Source organism: Lithobates pipiens, unplaced genomic scaffold (assembly GCF_037356315.1).
Source record: "Lithobates pipiens isolate NorthernLeopardFrog02 unplaced genomic scaffold, aLitPip1_a1.2 Scaffold_13, whole genome shotgun sequence".
NCBI lineage: Eukaryota > Metazoa > Chordata > Amphibia > Anura > Ranidae > Lithobates > Lithobates pipiens.
This window is the reverse complement of record NW_027507718.1, coordinates 373,483,236-373,504,849: the sequence shown is the minus strand read 5'-3', so window position 1 is coordinate 373,504,849 and position 21,614 is coordinate 373,483,236. Positions and strand designations below refer to the sequence as shown.

The 21,614-nt window shown below is 40.6% G+C and overlaps 1 protein-coding gene across 2 annotated transcripts in view; it reads left to right on the top strand.

The window, feature by feature from the left end:
* Positions 1-21,614, top strand: part of GPM6A (glycoprotein M6A) — a 327,840-nt gene that overhangs the window by 257,697 nt on the left and 48,529 nt on the right. For both annotated transcript variants that reach the window (XM_077477225.1, XM_077477224.1), the window contains exon 3: positions 17,358-17,514. In XM_077477225.1, the coding sequence (XP_077333351.1) occupies positions 17,358-17,514 (157 nt within the window). The remainder of the gene's footprint in view (positions 1-17,357; positions 17,515-21,614) is intronic.

The following is a 21,614-nucleotide window of genomic DNA, read 5'->3' as shown; positions in this document are numbered from 1 at the left end:
GTACAAAACCCTGAAAAACATTCTATGATGACTGGGTCACGCCTGAAAAAAAATCACTCCTTCCAAAATCTTTATTGAAGTCTATCCAGTGGATAAAGAATTCACAAAGAAGTGGGCTATTCCTGTAGTTGATCCTGTTGTCTATCTCCTAACAGACATCTCACTGTACCTATTGAATATGTTCCTTTATTTTAAGGTTCTGCATATATAAAGTTTGAGAAGCTCCTAAAATCTCACTTTAATGTTTCAGGCCCAGCCCTGCAGCCAGCTCCTGCTGCAATTTCAGCGTATCAAACTGCAGCTAACAGGTCTAGGACAATAAACATCCAACGTGACCCTGTATTTCAGGATTGTGCTGTTACACAACAAATACAACATTTACATTCTACTGTACTTTTCTGTGTAGGTGCCCTAGAATATGGCATGAAACAGATTTCCAGAATGGCTTGAATCTCTATTTACATGCACAGAATCTTATGGATAAAAATATGGATATCTGAAAGGGGCCCCACATGTTTGTCTTTCCAAGGAAGACATGTGTCCGGTAAGGCATTTGATGCATTTATCAAAGATGGGAAGGTTTAACTTTAAGGTTCCAAAACCTTCTTCGGGAACACCTTCCTCTTCAAAATCCAGAGCACCTGTCGGCTCTAACGAGGCTTCAACCTCAAAACCTAAGATCAGCCCTTCCTTTCAGTGTGAGACTTGGCCCATCAAGGTTACCAGATGTTCCCTCAAAGTCCTTTTTACAATGAAGGGGCACTCTTACTCCTAAGGTCGCAGGGACATCTGTTACAACTTGCCTCTCTCTGTGCCACAGATGTCCTTGGCCCGTGTGTTTAATCAGTGCTTTCAAAAGGGTACAAAATAGAGTTCAAACCTACACCACCTTACCACTATTTTTTTTCAAATCAACGAAAAACTGCCCAATGGCAGTTCCATTTTTAAAATGCCCTAAACCACCTCTGGTCCCAGGGATTCGCTGTCAGGAGTGCCACAAGACAGTTTCAGAGGTTTCTATTCAAACCTGTTCATGGTACCAAAGCTCAATGGGGGTATTCTTTCTAAACTGGATTTAATTTCTCTCAAAAAATTCCATACAATTCCAAGATTTCGCTTGGAATCCGCATGGTCAGTAATTGCATCTCTGAATCTCTGAGACAAGGGGAACACATGGCATCTGTGGACAACCAAGATGCTATCCACATGTTCGTAATTATCCATCTCATTAGCTCTTTCTGAATTTCACTTTGGAGGACAGCCCCTTCCAGTTTGTTGCATTGCCCATTGGCCTATCCCCTGTTCCATTCTGCTTGCCCTGCTCAGAACTCAGGAAATCCAAGTCACAAGCTCTCTAGATGACCTACTTCTGAAGCACTCATCTTCCTTTCAGCTATCATAAAAGGTTCAGCAAACCATTCAGATGCTCCATGCTTTTGGCTGGGTGACAATTTTTAATAAATCTGCTCTTCAGCCTTTCCTAGAATGCTTGTGTATGATCCTGGACACATCTACCAGAAAAAAAAAATATTTCTCTAAGAGCACATGTGTGAATCCTGAGATCCAAGAGGCATTTCACATTAGGATTCTCCATGAGAATGTTAGTTCTATTGGTAGTCTCCTTTGAAGCAGTACTATTCACCCAATTCCAGTCAATAACTCTCCGACAAAATATCTTGTCGACCTGGAACAAGCAGGCTCCATCTCTAGAATTGCCAATGCTCCTGTCCAGTCAAGCAAGGAACTCCCTATCTTGGTGCATCACCACCCCAACCCTTGGGGAATCCTGCCTTCCTTATCACCGAAGATGAGGAGTCTTCTAATCCCAGCAGTTCAAGGAACCATGTCTTTTTGAGCAGCCAATCTTCCCATCAACATCTTAGAGCTCAGAGCAGTTGGGATGGCCCTGTAGCACTGTCCCCTCTGCTGAAGGGACACTCAATAAGTGCGCAGCCAGAAAATGCCACAGCAGTTGCCTATATTAACCATCAAGGGGCATCAGGAGTCTTACTGCTTTGAAGGAAGCGAACCAGATCATCACTTGGACACTCACTTTCCAATGATCTCTGTTGTCCAAATCCCAGGAGTAGACAACTGGAAAGCAGATTACTTCAACCACCATCGCCTGAATCAGGAGGAATTGACCCTTGATACAGATGTCTTCAATTGGGCATGCCAGAAATGGGAGATTCTAGATGTGGACACCCTAGCCTTCAGATTCAACAACAAACTGCTTCTGTTTGTTGCCAGAACCAGGGACCCTCTAGCTTTAGCCTCAGATGATAATCTCCTGGTCTCAGCTAAGGCTAATTTATTCCTTCCCTTCCATGCAAACCCTACCTTGTCTACTCCCAAAAATAAAGCAAGAGAGGAAAATGGGGATTCTAAACAGAATACAGGTGGATAAAGAACCCCGGACCTGATGGCATCCACCCACAAATCCTAAAAGAATTGAGCTCTGTAATTTCAAACCCATTTTATCTAATTTTTTTTAGGGAATAATTAATGACAGGAATATTACCACTGAATTGGTGGAGGGCCAATGTGGTGCCTATATTTAAAAAGGGAACAAAGTCTTTAACAAGTAACTATAGACTTGCTAGTTTAACTTCTATAGTTGGAAGATACTGGAGAGATTAATAAAAGACCACATAGACGAGTTCTTGCAGGAAAAAAATATTTTAAGCAACATACAGCATGGATTCATGAAAGACAGAAGTTGTCAGACAAGTCTGATTTCTTTTTATGAGGAGGTAAGTAAAACCTTGGACAGAGGGGTGGCTGTGGACGTGGTATACTTGGATTTTGCAAATGTTCCGCACACCCGGCTCATGTGTAAGGTAAAGTCTACAGGCTTGGAAAGATCAGTTTGTAAATGGATAGAAAACTGGCTAAAATAATTCAGAGAGTAATGGTCAATGATTCTTACTCTGAATGTTCTAAGGTTATCAGTGGTGTACCCCAAGGTTTAGTGCTGGGACCCTTACTTTTTAATATCTTTATAAATGATATTGGGTCTAGAATCAAAAGTAACATTTCTGTCTTTGCAGATGACATGCTATGCAGTGGAATAATGTCCTTACAGGATGTCTCCAATTTACAAGCCAACCTCAATGCTCTGTCTAATTGGGTGACTATGTGACAGATGAGGTTTAATGTTGATAAATGTAAAGTTATGCACTTGGGGCCTAAGAATTAGGCCTGCATCATACATACTAGGGGGAGTACAACTGGGGGGATCCATAGTGGAGAAGGATCTGGGGGTTTTGATAGATCATAAGCTCAATAATGAACTTGGTGTTGAGTTATTCACTTTACAGTCAACATGGAGGACAAGGGGGCACACTTTACGTCTAGAGGAAAAGAGATTTCATCCCCAAATACGGAAAGATTTCTTCACAGTAAGAGCTGTGAAAATGTGGAAATAGACTCCCGCCAGAGGTAGTTCTGGCCAGCTCAGTAGATTGCTTTAAGAAAGCAAAATGTACATAATATAACTGGGTACTGACATTTATAGGTAAAGTTGATCCAGGGAAAATCCGATTGCCTCTCGGGGGATCAGGAAGGAGTTTTTTCCCCCTGCTGTAGCAAATTGGATCAGGCTCTGCTGGGGTTTTTTGCCTTCCTCTGGATCAACTGTGGCTATAGAATTGGGTATATGGGATTGTATGATATTATTTTATTTATTTTTGTGGTTGAACTGGATGGACTTGTGTCTTTTTTCAACCTGACTAACTATGTAACTATGTAAATGCACCAAACTGACCCAGAAGAACCATGTACACAGACATAATCTGGCTTTTAGCAGATGACCTCTTCCAAACAACCCAGATTTGCAATCTCAAGGCCCTCTATTCCATCCTGCTTCTCAGTTTCTGGTTTTAATGACTGTTGAAACCCAGGTGTAAAAAGACAGAGGGGTCTCTGAGTCTGTGATTCCAACCTTGCTAAAAACAAGACAAGCCTCCTCCAGGCAGATATATTAACCCACCTGGAAATATGTTTTTTTAGCTGGTTTGAAGAAAGGCATTTCAATCCCATAAATTACTCTTTACCTCAAATTCTGTCCTTCCTACAGACAGGTCTTGACCAAAACTTGGCCTCAGATAATCTTAAAGATTGGGTCCTTATCCATTCTCTTTCAAAGGCTTCTGGATTTAGTCTCCCTTATAAAAAAAAAACCTTTCTTAAGGGTGTATCTTGTATTAAGCTCATCATACAGCATCCTTTGCCGTCTTGGGATTTCAACTTGGTTCATATTGATTGACTTACGTGTAAATTCCATATTTTGGAGTACAGTATAGGACACAGGGCACAATCCCTTCCATTGCTTGGTTTACTCTCCATTGCTTGCTACAAAACTGAGGACTCACAGAGTTAAGTAGGATTAGAGGAGGGGTGCCTGGGAAGTGTGTCCTCTAAAACTTTGTAAGCATCCAATCACCTTAAACTACATATCTGTAACCCATAGTATATGAATATTGTGCCTGTGTCCTGTACTGTAACCCAAAATATGGAATTTACAGGTAAGTCTAAAGTCTTTTTATTTTTTTTAAAGATTTGAGTAGATAAAAGAAGGGTTAAATATCCTTTCATTTTCCTTTTGCTGTCTGCGACCTTACTAAAGAGCTTCACCTTTGCATTTTTTTCATGTGACACTACAACATGGAATGAGGGGAACAGATTTCACAGGGACTGGGACAGATAGCAATATAATTCACACGGAATCTAACCTTCTTTGCTTGCTTTATATTTTCCCATTGGAGATATTTTTATTCACTTAGGCTGACCATATACACATCAAATTTCAGCTGTTTCATGCTGAATCGCCCCAAATTTGCTCTGTGGTTGGCCCTGTTAACAATACCCAGATTGACAAAAGTCATTTTTTTAACCACTTCAGCCCCAGAAGGATTTACCCCCTTCCTGACCAGGTAATTTTTTGCGATATGACACTGCATTACTTTAGCTGATGATTGCGCAGTCGTGTGCCATTGTACCCAAACAAAATTTAGGTCCTTTTTTCCACAAAAATAGAGTTTTCTTTTGGTGGTATTTGATCACCACTGGGGTTTTTATTTTTTGCGCTTTAAACAAAAAAACAAAAAAAGAGCAACAATTTTGAAAAAAAAAAACTCAATATTTTGTACTTTTTGCTATAATAAATATCCCAAAAAAATAATTTTCTTAATCAGTTTAGGCCGATATGTATTCTTCTACATATTTTTAGTAAAAAAAAATTACAATAAGCATATATATATTGATTTACGCAAAAGTTATAACGTCTACAAAATAGGGGATAGATTTATGTAATTTTTATTATCATTATTTTTTTTACTAATAATGGCGGCGATCTGCGATTTTTAGCAGGACTGTGACATTACGGTCACTTTTGACACTTTCAATCAAGGTGTTAAATGTGTTCCCTCACTGTGTGTTCTAACTGTTGGGGGGGGGGGGGGTGAGTGACTAGAGGAGGAGACAGATTGTTGTTCCTACTAAGTAGGAACACATGATCTGTCTCCTCTCCCCTGACAGAACCAGTATTTGTGTGTTTACACACACACACCCCAGTTCTCGTTCTGTCATGAGCGATCAATAGCAATAGCATCTTAAAGAGCCGACGTATACCTACGGTGATTTGCGTATAACTGCAGCGGCTGGTCAGCTAGCGGTTAAACAACATTTTTCAAGAGACCCATGTGGAAATTTGTTGGCTGAACAATAAGAGATTTGTCCATCTGTGCTGTTAGCATGGATAGAGGAATTTGCTGTATATCTTTTGTTCAGTTGGCCTGTAGGTGTGTGACCAGCTGTATTGTCCCTCTAACCACATTCTCACCCCCCCCCACACACACACACTATATATATATATATATATATATATATATATATATATATAAAGTTTGGCAGGATTTGGGATTTAAGATTCCATGGTTTATAATTTATCCTCAAAAATGGCATTCATTGTGTATCACATTGGTTGCTTTTAAGTGTTAAAAATATTTGAAAAGGTTTCTAAGTCTGTAATAGCTTTACTGACACTTTACTGGTCTAATGCCATGTACACACGGTTGGACTTTTCAGCAGAAAAAGTACAACGGAATCATTTCATTGGATATTCCGATCGTGTGTGGGCTTCATCTGACTTTTTTTTTGGATTGTTTTAAATCTTTTTTTTTTTTTTTTATATTTCCGACGGAATCAATTCTTATCAGGAAAGCCATTCGTCTGTATGCAGAAAAAGTACGTCGGAATCATTTAATCGGATATTCCGATCGTGTGTGGGCTTCATCAGACTTTTTTTTTTTTTTGGATTGCTTTAAATCTTTTTTTTTTTTTTTTATATATTTCCGACAGAATCAGTTGCTATCGGGAAAACTGTTCGTCTGTATGCAATTCCAATGGACTAAAAACGAAGCAAGGGCAGCTATTGGCTACTGTCTATTGAACTTCCTTTTTCTAGTCCCGTTGTACGTCATCGTGTTTTAAACAAATGGACTTTGGTGTGATCGTGTGTAGGCAAGTCCGGAAAGACCATCAGAGATTATTCTGATGGAAAAAATGGTCGTGTGTACGTGGCATTAGGCTACATCCAACCAAATTCTTACAATGTTAACACAAATTGTAAAGTACAAGTGTAAACCTAATATTGCATAGGCACTACTTCCTATTTTCACCTGTAGGTATTTAGAGCAAGAAGAGTAGTAGGGGTCCACTACTTCCATATTTTAGAAGGCATGTTGGGTGGGCCACATAGATACACACTGTGCAAAACACTAAAATTATGAGCTCTTTATTTGTATTCCATCGAAATAATACTTATCAGCTGCCCCCGAATGTTTTCATGTTCAATGAGTTCTAGACTAAACAAATCACAAAAACAGCTACAAAATCAGTGTATACTCTATGACATATATTTTCTTGTTTCATGTTGTTTCTATTCCTATCTTAGCTGTCACACTTGATTATTTTGTTTGTCTAAAACCCTTGTCATTTTATGATGTATGCCAGGGGTAGGCAAATTTTTGAGCACAGTGTGCCGAAAAATGTTTTCAAAGCAATTGAGCATGCCGATTTTATAACAAAATCCATCCAGTTCTACCGCACAAGTGCGCCGGGGAAAAAAAACACCCAAGGAACAATCGATCCAGGCATTGACCCCTGCAAGTCAGAACGGATATCAATTACCATTCGGACCAGGAGGAACGCGCCCAGGGAACGACCGATCCAGGTATTGACCCCAGCAAGTTAGAATGGATAATAATTACTGTTCAGACCAGGAGGAACACATGCCCGCCACAAGGGGATCAACATAAAGGTCCTATGACCAAATCTTCAGCATAAGATGAAGATAAGAGTAGAAAGAGAAAAAAAAAGGAAATTGAGGAGAGCAGAGCAGAACTCCTTTTACAAACAAGCAATAAATCAATAAATAATACCATGCATAAATATTACATACAATAGTAGTAAACAGAACATTGTTAGGGGTGTGTAAAATACCCTTGGAAACTAGTTGAGGAAAATCCGTGCACCCCCTTTCCTCTGAAATCTTCTCGGGATTGACCCGTTAGGAATTCATGAATTGTGGTGTACTTATGAGTATAATTTAATGTATTTTTGTCTGTAATTGTTCTTTTTTGCCTTTATTAAATTGTATTTGTTTTAACTAGTTTGTTTTGTTTATTACCTAGTATAGGTATAGTCCAAATCTGTTGCCTTGTTGTTTAAAAGTGTTTGAGGGTCAGTGTGAGCAGCTGCCCGGGCATTTTGATACCAACCAACCTCTCTCCATTATGAACCCTGGATGATGGTACTCGTATTTCATTTCTAAATACTGGTAACTTGAGGCTATACTCACCTTTTGCTACTTTAGTAGTGAGAAATTACCATCCTGCACTTTACCCCCTACTCATCTGTCCCACCACTGTAATCCCCTGCACATCTGCCCACCATTGTACTACCCTGTACATCTGCCCCACTGCTGTAACCTCCTGCTCATTTACAACACCACAGTAACCCACTGCTCATCTGCCCCACCACTGTAGCACCTGCTTATCTGCCCCACCAATGTACCCCCTTTCTCATCTGCCCCACCAAAGTAACCCCTTTCTCAACTGTCCAACCACTGTAACCCCCTGCTTATCTGCCCCACCATTGTAACCCCCTGGTCATCTGTCCAACCACTGTACCACCCTGCTCTTCTATCCCACCACTGTGCCACCCTGCTCCTCTTTCCCACCACTGTACCACCCTGTTTTTCTGTACCAGCCTGTTTTTCTGTACCACTGCTGTAACCCCCTGCTCATCTGCCCCACCAATGTTCTCCCTTTCTCATCTGCCCCACCACTTTACCTCCTTGCACATCTGCTCCACTGCTATACCCCCATGCTCTTCTATCTCACCGCTGAACCATCTTCTCATCTGTCTGTGGCTGTGGCTTCAGTAGTAAGTGACGCAAAGGTTCAGGAATAATTTCAACAAGTTCCCAGAAGCTCAACAGTAATTCCACAAACTGTCACCTGATTCTGGTTTTCTCACTCCCAGTAAAATCCCTTCTTTCTAAGATCGGTAGTGGCAACCAAGAAAGTCATCTTCCTCCAGATGGTGGGCGGGGGTAGCAGGACTGTGATTGGCTTTAGCAGTGGCCAATGACAGTCCTCCTCCTTCTGGCAACAGGGACCGCCCACCCCCCCCCCCCCCAGCAGAACTGTACTCAATCTCTTCCCCATCACAAAAGCTGACGATCACAGCTACAGCAAAGCTAGAGAACCAAACAATGTTTCCCATCTTTTACAGTGTGTGAGGGCATAGTGCCACCCTCTCAGTGCAGGTGCAGGGTGGGGAATTCTGAAATTGGAATGCATTAGTTTCTCGTTGACACTTCCCTGTGCCGCTCTGCTGATGGGGAAGGTGTCGAGTTCCGGCAAAAGAGGCTTTGCGTGCCACCTGTGGCACCAGTGCCGGAGGTTGCCTACCCCTGATGTATGCCCTTAATCTTGAGCCCATAATGATGGAAGTGTAGCCAGGATAATTGTCTTCAGGCTTAGTAGGGAAGGAGGTTACAAACGCATTTTCAGACAAGTGCCACAAATATAATTCTGACTTCCCGAAAGAAACCCAAACTATACTACATTGTCACTTTGTATTTATTTTGTTCTTGTTTTTTGTCTTATTCTCTTTTGTATGTGTATTCAAAAATTTGTGAGGTGAATGTAACCTGTATTTATTTCTAAATTAAAGTACATCTAGTGCAGCTGCAAGCTTTGGATTTAACACACTAAATAAAAGTGTCCTTACTTTTTTTTCTTTCATTTTGGTCTTTCCAATTTCCATAGCAACTGTGTGTTAAAATGGGAAGAAATATGAATAGGCTTGTCCCTTGCAGGTTTTGCGTTTGACTATATATTTTTCTTAGAAAATCTTTCAATTCAACCAGGAGTTTCCAAGCTTTTTATTCACAGTGGTATCCAGATCTTTACAATAGTACAGTTAATATGACTTATGGCACGTACACATGACTGGACTTTTCGGCAGCCTAGGTTCAACGGAATCAGTCCCGTTTACGCCATCACGTTCAAAACGAATGGACTTTCGAATGGACCTAATCCATTCATGTGTGGGCAAGTCCATTCGTACGGAAAGTAGGTCGGAACTCTGCCGAAAGTCCGTCAGGAAGATCGTCGGACCTAGTTTGCCGGAAAGTCCGGTCATGTGTACGCGGCATTAGTTTATCAAAGAAGTATGGGTTCTGCCATTGCAGGCCCCCTTCTTAAATTGCTAGGTGCCTGTCTTGTGTCTGGATTCAGCTTAGTTTAGTCACAAACCTAAGCATGCTGTAGATGAATGTCAGATAAAATCTACCTATCTCTATACCTGCTCCAGGTCAGTGACTCAGAATACTTTGAAGTCAAAGTATCAGAATAGCAGTCAGGAACTAGAACTCCTAAAGAGGAGCTCATTTGCTACCTGGATTGTTAGAAATGCTGAGAACAGCCTTCTCCCAGGAATCTCTTCCTGATTCTGTGAAGGAAGCAATTATAGTAATAATTCCTAAGCCAGGCAAAGACACCCAACATCCTGAATCATATAGGCACATCTCCCTTCTTAATGAAAATCTTAGCTCTGGAGCGAGCTAACAGACTTACAAAATATATATCTAAACTTATTCTTAGGGACCAATCAGGGTTTATCCCAGCTAGATCCACAGCTACAAATATTAGGAGGCTGTTCCTCAATATGAAAACTTGGGGGGCAGAGATGTGCTATCACTAGATGCCACCAAGGCTTTTGACAGTGTGCTGTGGCTCTTTATCTGGAAAACCTTGCTAGCGTTTGGCATAGGGCTTTTCTTCATTAAGTTGATACAGTTACTGTACTCTTCCCCTAAAGCTAGGAAAATAATTAACAGGGCTTTAGCCTCGATCAAGGCACAAGGCAGGGATGTCGTTGTCTCCACTGCTGTTTTCTCTGACAGTGGGGCCTCTAGCAATAGCAGTCAGGCAGGCTACTAATATTGTTGGATTCAGGCACAGCACAGATAGAATGAGCCTCTATGCAGATGATACCTCGCTATACACATCAATCACTAATTTCCCTAATGGATGTTATATCTTATTTTGGCAAATTCCTAGGGTTCAGAATCAGTTTAGGATAAATCTATTTTGCTCCCTTTGGACCTACTAGCACAGGGATTACCCCTTGTTCCCTCTAAATTAAAATTGTTGACTTAAAATTTTAGGAGTAATTATTCGCCTGGTGGTATCTAACTATCTGGAATTAAATGTATCCCCTCTGTTAGCTAAATGTAAGCAGAAATAAATATTATGCATGCATGTGGATTAATAAATGTTATCTTTATAATGCAGTAAATCGGGATGGGGAGGGAAGCAGTGAAGTAGGGCTGCTGAGGGGAGCTGCGGGATGTGGTCTAATTTGCAATAGTGGTATCTCCAAGTTTTACCTATGCTAGGGAATGTAACGGTGGTAATTAAGTTGCTAAGGTTTATTTACTAAAGCTAGAGAATGCAAAATCAGGCTTACTTCTGCATAGAAACCAATCAGATTTCAGAGTATATTGCCAAAGCTTAATTGAACAAGCTATTCAATTAAGTTTCTATGCTGAAGTGAGCCCGATTTTGCACTCTCCAGCTTTAATAAATAAACTCCACAAGCACAATGGATTTAGGGACTGTAACAAGTCAAATAAGCCAAACAGTTAACAAGAGCCTACCTGTTGTAAAAAGATAAACAGTACTGTTGATGTGTTACATATTATACATCCGTAGGCGTGCCTGGGCACACCCTAATCACTCTGTGCTGTGTCGACTCCCCCTGCTGCCCGGGCTTCCCACCAAGTATTAAACCCAAAAATAAATATTTATTATATTGCATCTTACCGGTTTTTTAGATGTGAAGTCTGTAATCATTTTTTAGGCTTTCTTTCTTCTATTTTTTTCTGGTAAACCAGCCAGTAAGTCTGTTCATATTCACAGTACAAGCTCTTCAGCAGAGCATATCAGTCTGGTTTCAAATTTTTAGTATGTCTATATCTGCTAAACATTTAACACCCCCCCCCCCCCCGACTGACAATGCTGTTGCGCCTCCTATGTTCATTCACACAGAGTTGTGTCTCTCTAATACTGAAGGTGTGTTACTGACCAGATCACCAGGGGAAAACAGAGGGGAAATAAGCCAAAGAAAAGAAAATTGATGCAGTGTAATGATTCGTAAGCTGCAGTTTTTGGGTTTTGGGTTTAATACCCTTACATCCAGGTCCATTGCTGATGCTGTTCCCTCCTGCAAGGACCACTAATCTAGTACCACTTGTTAACCCCTTGCTGTCTGGTCTCATTCATTCCCATTGGTCCAACATTTTCTCTCTTTAACCACATGCCGACAGGGGCCATAGCTGAAAGACGGCTACAGCGCGGTCGGCTTATTCTGGGTGGGCATCACAGTAAATGACGGAGCATCAAACCCTGGTCGGTACAGTGTGAGAGGAGAGAGAGAGAGATGGTTTTCATGTTCCGGGTAGGGCAAAATATTGTTTATTGTATTAATGTGGGAAATTGTGACTAGCACATTTCATGATCAACATGTTGCCTTTCTGTTCCATTTGTCACTCTATCACTGGTCTATGGACTTCTGATTAATACAACCATACTATTTGCATTTACATTGCTCTATTATTGGCTCCATAACAAAATGTGTTTACAAAGTCGCTTATATGATGGAGTTTTTTGCTTCCCAGGGATTGTAGACCCAGATTATAAACGAATCAGTCTTTATCCAAAAATAACAGGTGAAATAAGCTACTATCAAATCGATGATGTAGATGTGCATTCACTAAAATTATGATTCATAGTTCAGGTGTGGTCCCTTGAAGAGGTTTCAAGACAGCATTCATTTAAGAGGGTGTATGTAATAATGGAATGATAGACTAAAAACAGCATATTTTCTGTTATTGTTGACCAAAAACTACAGTTGCCACAGGTTTTGTCTCCAACAAAAAATCACTGATTAATCACTTCAGGTGATGAAATTCACAGCAAAGGAGCAATAGATATCACTTTGTTATTAAAGTGTTTCTTTTAATATACAAGAAAAATAAATCCCAGATCCAATCTAACACTTAAATCATCCAAAAAATATAATAATGAATGTGAGAGTAGCTTTACAGGAGACTTGTTTAGTTCTCTTCAGAGGAATACAGAGCGGAGTATAAGGACTTGTCCATGCAGGCTTCAACTTTTATAGGGACAGTCTAAAAGAAGCTTCTGCATATCTTAGTTCAAGCCATTAGTCAACTTTCTTGAAGCCCTAAAGCATCATTCAACTGCAGTATGTGGATGGTAGGCGCAGATACTAAAGGGAGCATTGACTGTCACTTTAAGCAAGCTGCTAGAAGGCTTAAAAAAAGTAGTAATGAGTTTGAATTCAGGCTTGGGTGCAGTGTGAACCTTAATTTATATAACCCCAGAAGTTACCTGTTGTTGGGCGAATTAGCTGCGGATGGGTGATTAGCAATAGCTGACATATACAAAGGGACAGGGATGCTTGTGACATCATTGATCTAATATGGGCAAATTGTCATATTACCGTATTTGCCGGCATATAAGGCGACTGGGCGTATAAGGCGACCCCCTAATTGTCCAACTAAAACGTTGGTTTTGACATATGCTCGCCCTATAAGACGACCCCCTTTCGACTAGTCTGTCTAGTAGCTTAGGTAACATACTGAAACAGCAATAAGTCTGTGCAATTTAATCACAAGCTTTGTGAAGCAGTGCTGTGGTGGTAAATACCTCAAGTGCCTGGCAAAATTCACTGATGGAGGCTCGGGTGCCAGATGGAGGGTCGGGTGCTTCAAACCAAATCTCCGGTGTTGAATGGCGAGGTGGCCGTGGAGGGAAGAGGAGCCGAGGGGTAGCCGCATTCGGTAACATACTGTATACAGTATTACAGTGTACCGCACCGAGCCAATCACGGCAAGCGATGTATTCTATTAATGAATACAAAGCCTGCATGGATTGGCTTTGAGATTCAGAGAGGTGCGGACTGTTGATATTACAGCCTCTGCCTCTCCCTGAATACATCGCTCGCCATTATTGGCACAGGTTGGAACATCATCAGCCCATGTCTCTCTGAATCTCAAAGCCAATCCGTGCAGGCTTTGTATTCATTAATAGAATACATCGCTCGCCATGATTGGCTCGGCGCAGACATTAATGCTGACATTCATATACCGGCGTATAAGACGACCCCCGATATTTGGGGGATTTTTTTAAGTGTAAAAGGTCGTCTTATACGCCGGAAAATACAGTAGGTCAATGTGAATGACACCTATTAAAAAGAAAGCAAAAGTCTTCCTCTTTAATTGTACCTACAGGTAAACTTATAATAAGGCTTACCTGTAGATACTGTAAATATCTCCTAAACTTACACCGTTTAGGAAATACTTATACATGCTGCTTCCGATGTCATCAGTGCATGCAAACTGAAGGAACGGCTCGCTTGTTGCCCTTTAAGTGCCCAGCCGTGGGTCGTGCGCGCGCCGCAGGCGGCGCACTCGTGACCGGTCCTGAGCTCCATGACCATGGCCGCGGGACCCGCGGACCCGACCGCCGCCAGTGTCCCACGATCAGGTCACAGAGCTGAAGAACGGAGAGAGGTAAACAAACCTCTCCTCATGCTTCCTAGTGAGACTGTCACTGATCATCTGTTCCCTGTCATAGGGAAAGATGATCAGTGACGTCACACGCCAAGCCACGCCCCCTACAGTAAAAAAAACACACACACACTTAACCCCTACACTGCCCCCTAGTGGTTAACCCCTTCACTGCCAGTGACATTTTTATAGTAATCAGTGCATTTTTAATCACACTGATCGCTGTATTAATGCCAATGGTCCCAAGAATTGTCCGATGTGTCCGCCATAATGTCGCAGTCACAATAAAAATCGATGATCATCGCCATTACTAGTAAAAAAAAAAGATTAATAAAAATGCCACAAAACTATCCCCTATTTTGTAGACACTATAACTTTTGCGCAAACCAGTCAATAAACACTTATTGCAGTTTTTTTACCAAAAATATGTAGAAGAATACGTATCGGCCTAAACTGAGGAAAATAATTTTTTTTTATATATTTTTGGGGACATTTATTATAGCAAAAATTAAAAAATATTGTTTTTTTTTCAAAATTGTCGCTCTATTTTTGTTTATAGCGCAATAAATAAAAACCGCAGAGGTGATCAAATACCACCAAAAGAAATCTCCATTTGTGGAAAAAAAGGACGCCAATTATGTTTGGGAGCCACGTCGCACGGCCGCGCAATTGTCAGTTAAAGCGATGCAGTGCCGAATCGCAAAAAGGGGCTTGGTCCTTTAGCTGCAAAATAGTCCAGAGCTTAAGTGGTTAAGATGCATATTTAACATCCCCATCCTGGAACTAAAGATTTCTTTAAAGGCTTTAGTAAACCTGACAACAAACACTGTCAACAGATGTCAAAGCCCGTACCATGTATAATTATATTACAAGGAGAGACTAATCACTTTTTTTCAGACTTGCATCCAAAACTCAATGCAGAAAAAGGTTGTGTCTATGTGTCACCAACTGCTTAACCGCTTCCCATCTGGCCAATGCATATAAGTGGCCAGGCAGGAGCAGTTTCGATGCGGATGGATGTGCCTGTACGTTGCTTGCAATCACCGATTCATGCACAGCTCACAGAGCATGCACCTGGAGCATGGGTGGATAGCGGTAACTCCCGGGTACAGCGGATCACATGAAGGGGTAAAGGAACAATGAAATTGGTCATGTACCATATGATTTCTGTGTCCAATCCCATTGTAAACTTTGAAAGTGAAAGTGAAAGTAAACGTAGGATCTCTCTTCTTCCACAGAGATTGACTGTGAGAGGAGCGAGAACCGGGAGCCAGTACTCTGCATGTGGCACTGCATATTCCCACACAGACACCAGTGCCAGCCAGCCCACAGTGTCGCTAATCACTGCCCCCAGTGTAGTGCAACTAAAAAGTGCAACCAGCCCCCTGTCACATATTACACCTGTCCCAGTGTCACCAGTGCTGCCAGTTACACTGTAACTTATAACTAGCTACATCAATCGGTTTCACCAGACCAACGCTGCCAGCTAGTGTTCCTGACTGAAGTAACACCACACCATCATACACCATACCAGCATCCTGATCACCACCATACCAGCATTCTGATCACTGCCATATGCCAAACCAGTGAACTGGTCACCATCATACCCCATACCAGCATCTTAATCACCACCATACTTCATACCAGCATCCTAATCGCCGCTATAACTCATACCAGTATGCTGTTCACCGCTATATGCCTTACTAGCATCCTGATCACTAGCATATGCCATACCAGTGTCCTAATCTCTGCCATACCTCATACCGGCGTCCTGATCACTGCCATATGCCATACCAGTGTCCCAATTAGCACCTTATCAGCATCCTAATCAAAGCCATACCAGCATCCTGATCACAATCATACCAATACCGGTGTCAACAGAGCCAGTGTCCCCAATTGTTTCCACTGTCTAGGTGCTCCATTGCCTCCAAAACTGTGATAAGTAGTCAGGAAATTAGATGCATAATTTATGCCCCTAGAAAGCCTTAAGGTGCTGTTTGGATTTTGAGTTTATCTGGGCGGCTAGGCTATGAAAAGGTCTCACCCATGTGGTATCCCCATACTTGGGAGAAGTAGTAAAAATGTGTTTTGAGGTATAATTCTATGTATGCCTATGCTGTGCAGTAGAAATATCATATTAATTGACAGCTTTGTGTAAAAAAATACATTTTCATTCCACATTTTCCAAAAACTTGTGGCAAAAAAAATTTATTTTCAAAAGACTCATTATCCCTCTTTGGGGTGTTTTTTTTCCAAAACATGGTCATTTTGTGGGTGTCTCCATTGTCCTGGTGCTCCAGGGCCTTCAAATATGTAATAAGTAGTGAGGAAATTAGATGAATCATTTATGCATAATTTATGCCCCTGGTATGCCTGAAGGTGCGTTATAGGTTTTAGCCTCTCTATGTGGCTAGGCTATGAGGAAGTCCCACACATGTGGTATCTCCATAGGACAGGGGTGTCCAAACTACGGCCCTCCAGTTGTTCAGGAACTACAATCCCCATCATGCCTAGTCATGTCTTTGAATGTCAGAGTTTTACAATGCCTCATGGGATGTGTAGTTCTGCAACAGCTGAACTGGAAGAGGGTGAAAGTGTCTGGATTTAAAGTGGTTAACAAACATTTTCATTTGTAAAATAGTTTTAAAAACACAAAACACATTAAAATCATAGGTATACCTATTAAAACAAGCTGTACCTTAAAAACTCCAATAGAAAGGCATCAATAAGGCATAAATATATATACTGTATACTAACTCATTATAAATGTATTTAAAGAGGAAGTAAACTTCCATCTTTGAATTTTACCTGTATGTAAGCCTATACCAAGGAATGTCCACACATAAGTTTACATAGGGACTTTGAAACATGTTTTATTTCTAGGTCCTTTGGACTTTTGGGGAAAAAAAGTACGCTGGAGCCCACACATGATAGAATTGTCCGACGGATTCCGGTCCGCCAGAAGGTCCTATCATGTGTACGTGGCATTATAGTTTCTGTTAAAACCATTGCCCATAAAAAACCTGTTTCACTCCATCTTTCGAGCAAGTGGAACCTTGCTATTTATTCATTTCTTTTCAGATGTTTGGTTGAGTTGTTTCAGTGACCTGGACATCTTGTTTACTTTGATGGATTTAGGAACTACTTTTAATCGGCTGACTATTGTTCCCTGCCTTTTTCTTTTCAGGATTGATATCTTTAAATATGTCATCTATGGCATAGCAGCTGCATTCTTTGTCTATGGAATTTTACTGATGGTGGAAGGATTCTTCACAACCGGAGCCATTAAGGATCTCTATGGAGATTTCAAAATCACAACCTGTGGCCGATGTGTGAGCGCATGGGTATGTTTATCTTCAGAAAATCTAGCTCAAAAAAAATGTTTGTGTGCACATGAGTGTTAACAGAAGGAGAAATCAATGACCAGGCAGCTTTTTTGTATAGTTTACACAATATAGATTATTACTTAAAGGTGTATTCCAGAGAAAATTTTAATCTGTGACTTTAATCAAACTGTGAATAAAATGGTTATCTGTAAAAAAGACAAGTATAGGTACTTCTCACTTAACCACCAGATTCCGTTCCAATGACCAGGTCATTAAACAAATTGGTTGTTAGAGGAGGAATCACAAGTAATCAAGATTTTAAACATTTTTTATTACTGTACTGTACTGTATTGTGAAAAAAAGGTCTAAACACATAACTCCAGCTCAATAACATTGTTTTAATTTGCATAAGTACAGAACACAAACAAAAATTCTGTACTTTACTGTACAATACAATTATGTATAGCGCATTGTTTGGGTGGGGAGAGCTGGTCGTAAAGTCCGAGTGGTCTTTAAACAGGTAAGTCATTAAATGAGGAGTATCTGTAAATACTTTCACTGCTCATGCCGCCAAACAATGATGAAAGAATTAGAAATCACTTCCGGAAGAGTCTTCAGTAATCAGCTCTGCTGGGAGTGTCAATCTAATCTGATTCTAGCTACGATTAGTGCTTTCCCTGTAAATCCCTACATCTCTACTGTGTTTTAAACATGTGCGATTAGTTTCGTACAAATCGAAAATTCGTACAAATTTCCGTAAATTCGTACATTCAGGAGGATCCGAAATATGAATTGCTATGCTTCCAAATTCTGTATGAAATACAACATTTTGTTTACGAATTTCAGATCCAAATTCCTAACGAACATTCGTAATTGTTACGAAAAGTTAATGAACCTAAAAGTTAAAAACCCAGGAAGTCAGCACATCACAAGGATGGTGGGAGCCCCTCTTAATGATAAATTCATCATAATGAACATTCGTAATTGTTACGAAAAGTTAACGAACCTAACAAAAATTCGTAGTTAATACAAAATACGAATGAATTCTAATACGAAACAGAATGAAGCGAAACTAATTTGACGGCGCACATGTCTACTGTGTTTTGCAGTTTTCACAGCTTGTCATGTGCAGAACTGCTGATGTCAATATTAAGATGTTCCTCCCAGCTACGGGTCAGATTCCAACTGGCTTGGACTTTTGGTATGTGATTAATAAAATAGGAAGCAGAACAAAGACATAACACAGCACAGGCTTCAGGCAATACTCTACTACCATATTTCTACTGACCTCTTGAAGCAGACTATGGGGTTGATTTACTAAAACTGGAGCACTCAAAACCCATGCAGCTGTGCATGGTAGCCAATGGGTTTCCAATTCCAGCTTGTTTAATTAAGCTTTGGCAATAAAACCTGGAAGCTGATTGGTTTCTATGCAAAGATACACCAGATTTTGCACACCAGATTTGGTTTATGACCAGAGGTCATTGAAATCCAGATGCTCACACCAAATTTAGTGTCAGTATGCCTCGGTTAACATGTTTTAATAAATGTCTTGCTTATGTTTTTGTAATGTAAGCTGACAAATAGCTAGAATTGTTTAAATAAATACATTTTACACTTAGCGGTTTTTAATAATTTTTAGAACTTTTTAAACAAATGAATGAATAATTTGTTTAAGTCAAATATATTGCACAACGAGAGCTGTAGTTTTATGTCTGAAGTTGTCAGTGTGCCTTGTTTGTGGTAAGAACTGAACCAGTAGCTGAACAAACCCATGTGATCACCATGATTGGCTGTCATAGTGAACACATAATCAGGAACAAATCTATATGGTTCCTGATGGCTAGTGTGATTAGTGTGACACCAACTTCTAGCTCCTATAACAGAATGTAACCTCAAGTATCTGCAGCACATATTGAGAGTGGAAAGCAGTTAAAGTAAAACAAATACAGTAAATAATTCCCATTGGTATGTTATTTTAAGGCCTCATGCACACTGCATTTGAATATTTCCTCAACTCCTGGCAGGAAAAGGCAGCTTAAAAATAGAGCATAAACCCATGTATTGCACGTGTTTAGTCACATCAAGCATTTGAGCATTTATGAATTCCATTGGCCAGAATGTACATTTATTTTGGCCATTGGAATGAATGAATGCTCGAGAGCTAAATGGCTTTAAAGCGGAGGTCCACCCTAAAGTGGACCTTCCGCTCATTGGAATCCTCCACCCCTCCGGCGCCACAATTGGCACCTTTCAGGGGGAGGGGGATGCAGATACCTGTACAGTACAGAAGTTTTTTTTTTTGTTTGTTTTTTTATCTTAAAGTGGTTGTATAGTCAATTTTTTTACTTTTACTATAATAAGGCTTACCTGTAGGTAAAAAAAAAATATTCCCCTCGCAATGCGCCGCTGACTGCAGTGGCGCATGCGCACAGGGGATTCTCGGCTGAGAGTGCGGCAGACACCGGACCCTGCCGGGAAGAAATCTCCCACGTGCATACGCAGGAGTGACGATATCGTGGCTCCGGCCATTCACAGCGCTGGAGCTGCGATACCCGGAAGAAAAGCAGAGGGAACATGTCAGCTCCCGTGGCGTGGATCGGGCCAGATGTCAGGGCCTCGTTCTAAGGTAAGTATTTCATAATGAGCTAGTATGGCGGTGCATACTAGCTCATTATGCCTTTTCCTTTGCAGGTCAGGAAAGAAAAAACTTCAGCGGCTATACAAACGCTTTAAAGTGGATGTAAACCTGATTCATGAAATTTTAGCTGAGCACATATATCTGTAGTGTTTTCTTATCTCTCTGCAAAGCACTATGTCTCATAGCAGTCTCCTGATCCATTCTTATGTTATCAGCCTGATAAATCCTGACAAGTTCTCCATCAAATATGATGAAAGCAGCCTGAGTTTTGTGTTGGGGGGGATGCTATAAATAGATTAGCAGAGCTCTGAACTATTCAACAATCAGCTCTGAAAGTCTATACTTATGAGGAGAGGGTGTATGTGCCTTTCCTCTAATCAGCTGTCTTGGCTGTATGCACAAGCATCAGAGCAGCGTTGAATAGGAAGAGAAAATCTCTTAACAGCATCTCAACTTTCTAAACAGTATATAAATCTGAAGACAACAGATATACATGTAAAACTTATGTAGAGCGATTTGTTTCACCTCTGTGCATCATCTGAGGCTGTTCACAGGGTATATGTGAGGGTTTACAAAAACAGCAGCTCCCCCGCAGCGATGTTGCACGAGAGTCTCAGCTGTCTAGGACTCTCCCTCCTCGATGGCTGAGGCAACAGTGGGTGCCATTGGCTTCCACTGCTGTCAATCAATGTCAGTGAGCCAATGAGGAGAGAAAAGCTGCTTGCTGCAGGGGCACTAGGCAGGAGGGAGGGGTCAGGGGTGGCGGCGAGGGATTCAAGAAGAGGAGGACCTGGGTAAGGTAAGTATAACATGTTGGTTATTTTTAAACAAACAAAAAAAAACCAAGAATTTAATGTCACTTATCAAGTAGTATTTGTTTGTAAGTAATCTAAAAGTGGGTTACATGATGCTATTAATTAAAATTTAAATTAATTTATGCCATTATTATCAACCAATAAAAAACAAAAAAATATATGTGTATAACATCACTGTTCACCAAAATAACAGCTACATGAAATATTATAGGTAAATGATAGACAGCGCCTGCTCCACCAAAATGATACTAAATCCCAATGTGATACTCCATATCTGTAACTTGTACCTTATCTATATTGCATAGATATCTATATAGTATTCGATGTGACCACTAAATGATAAAACAATGTGAAAACATATAAAGTGCATATATGTAGGACTGGATAAACCAATGGCCAATGTGATTAAATAAATCAAATAATACAATTCATTAAAAATATATAGTGACATTTTAAAGTGCATATAATGATGCCTGTGCAAAAGTAGTTTCCTTGTAAACAGTGCTATGGTGCTCCGTGTCCCATAAGTGTCAATGCCTCAACCTCATGGGAGCTGTGAAGATCCGCACTCATCAGATATGCTGGACTCCATTGCCTTATAGCAAAAAGAGTCTTTTGTGCTTATAGGTCATTAATTGGGACCAATCCCAATGCGATGGCCT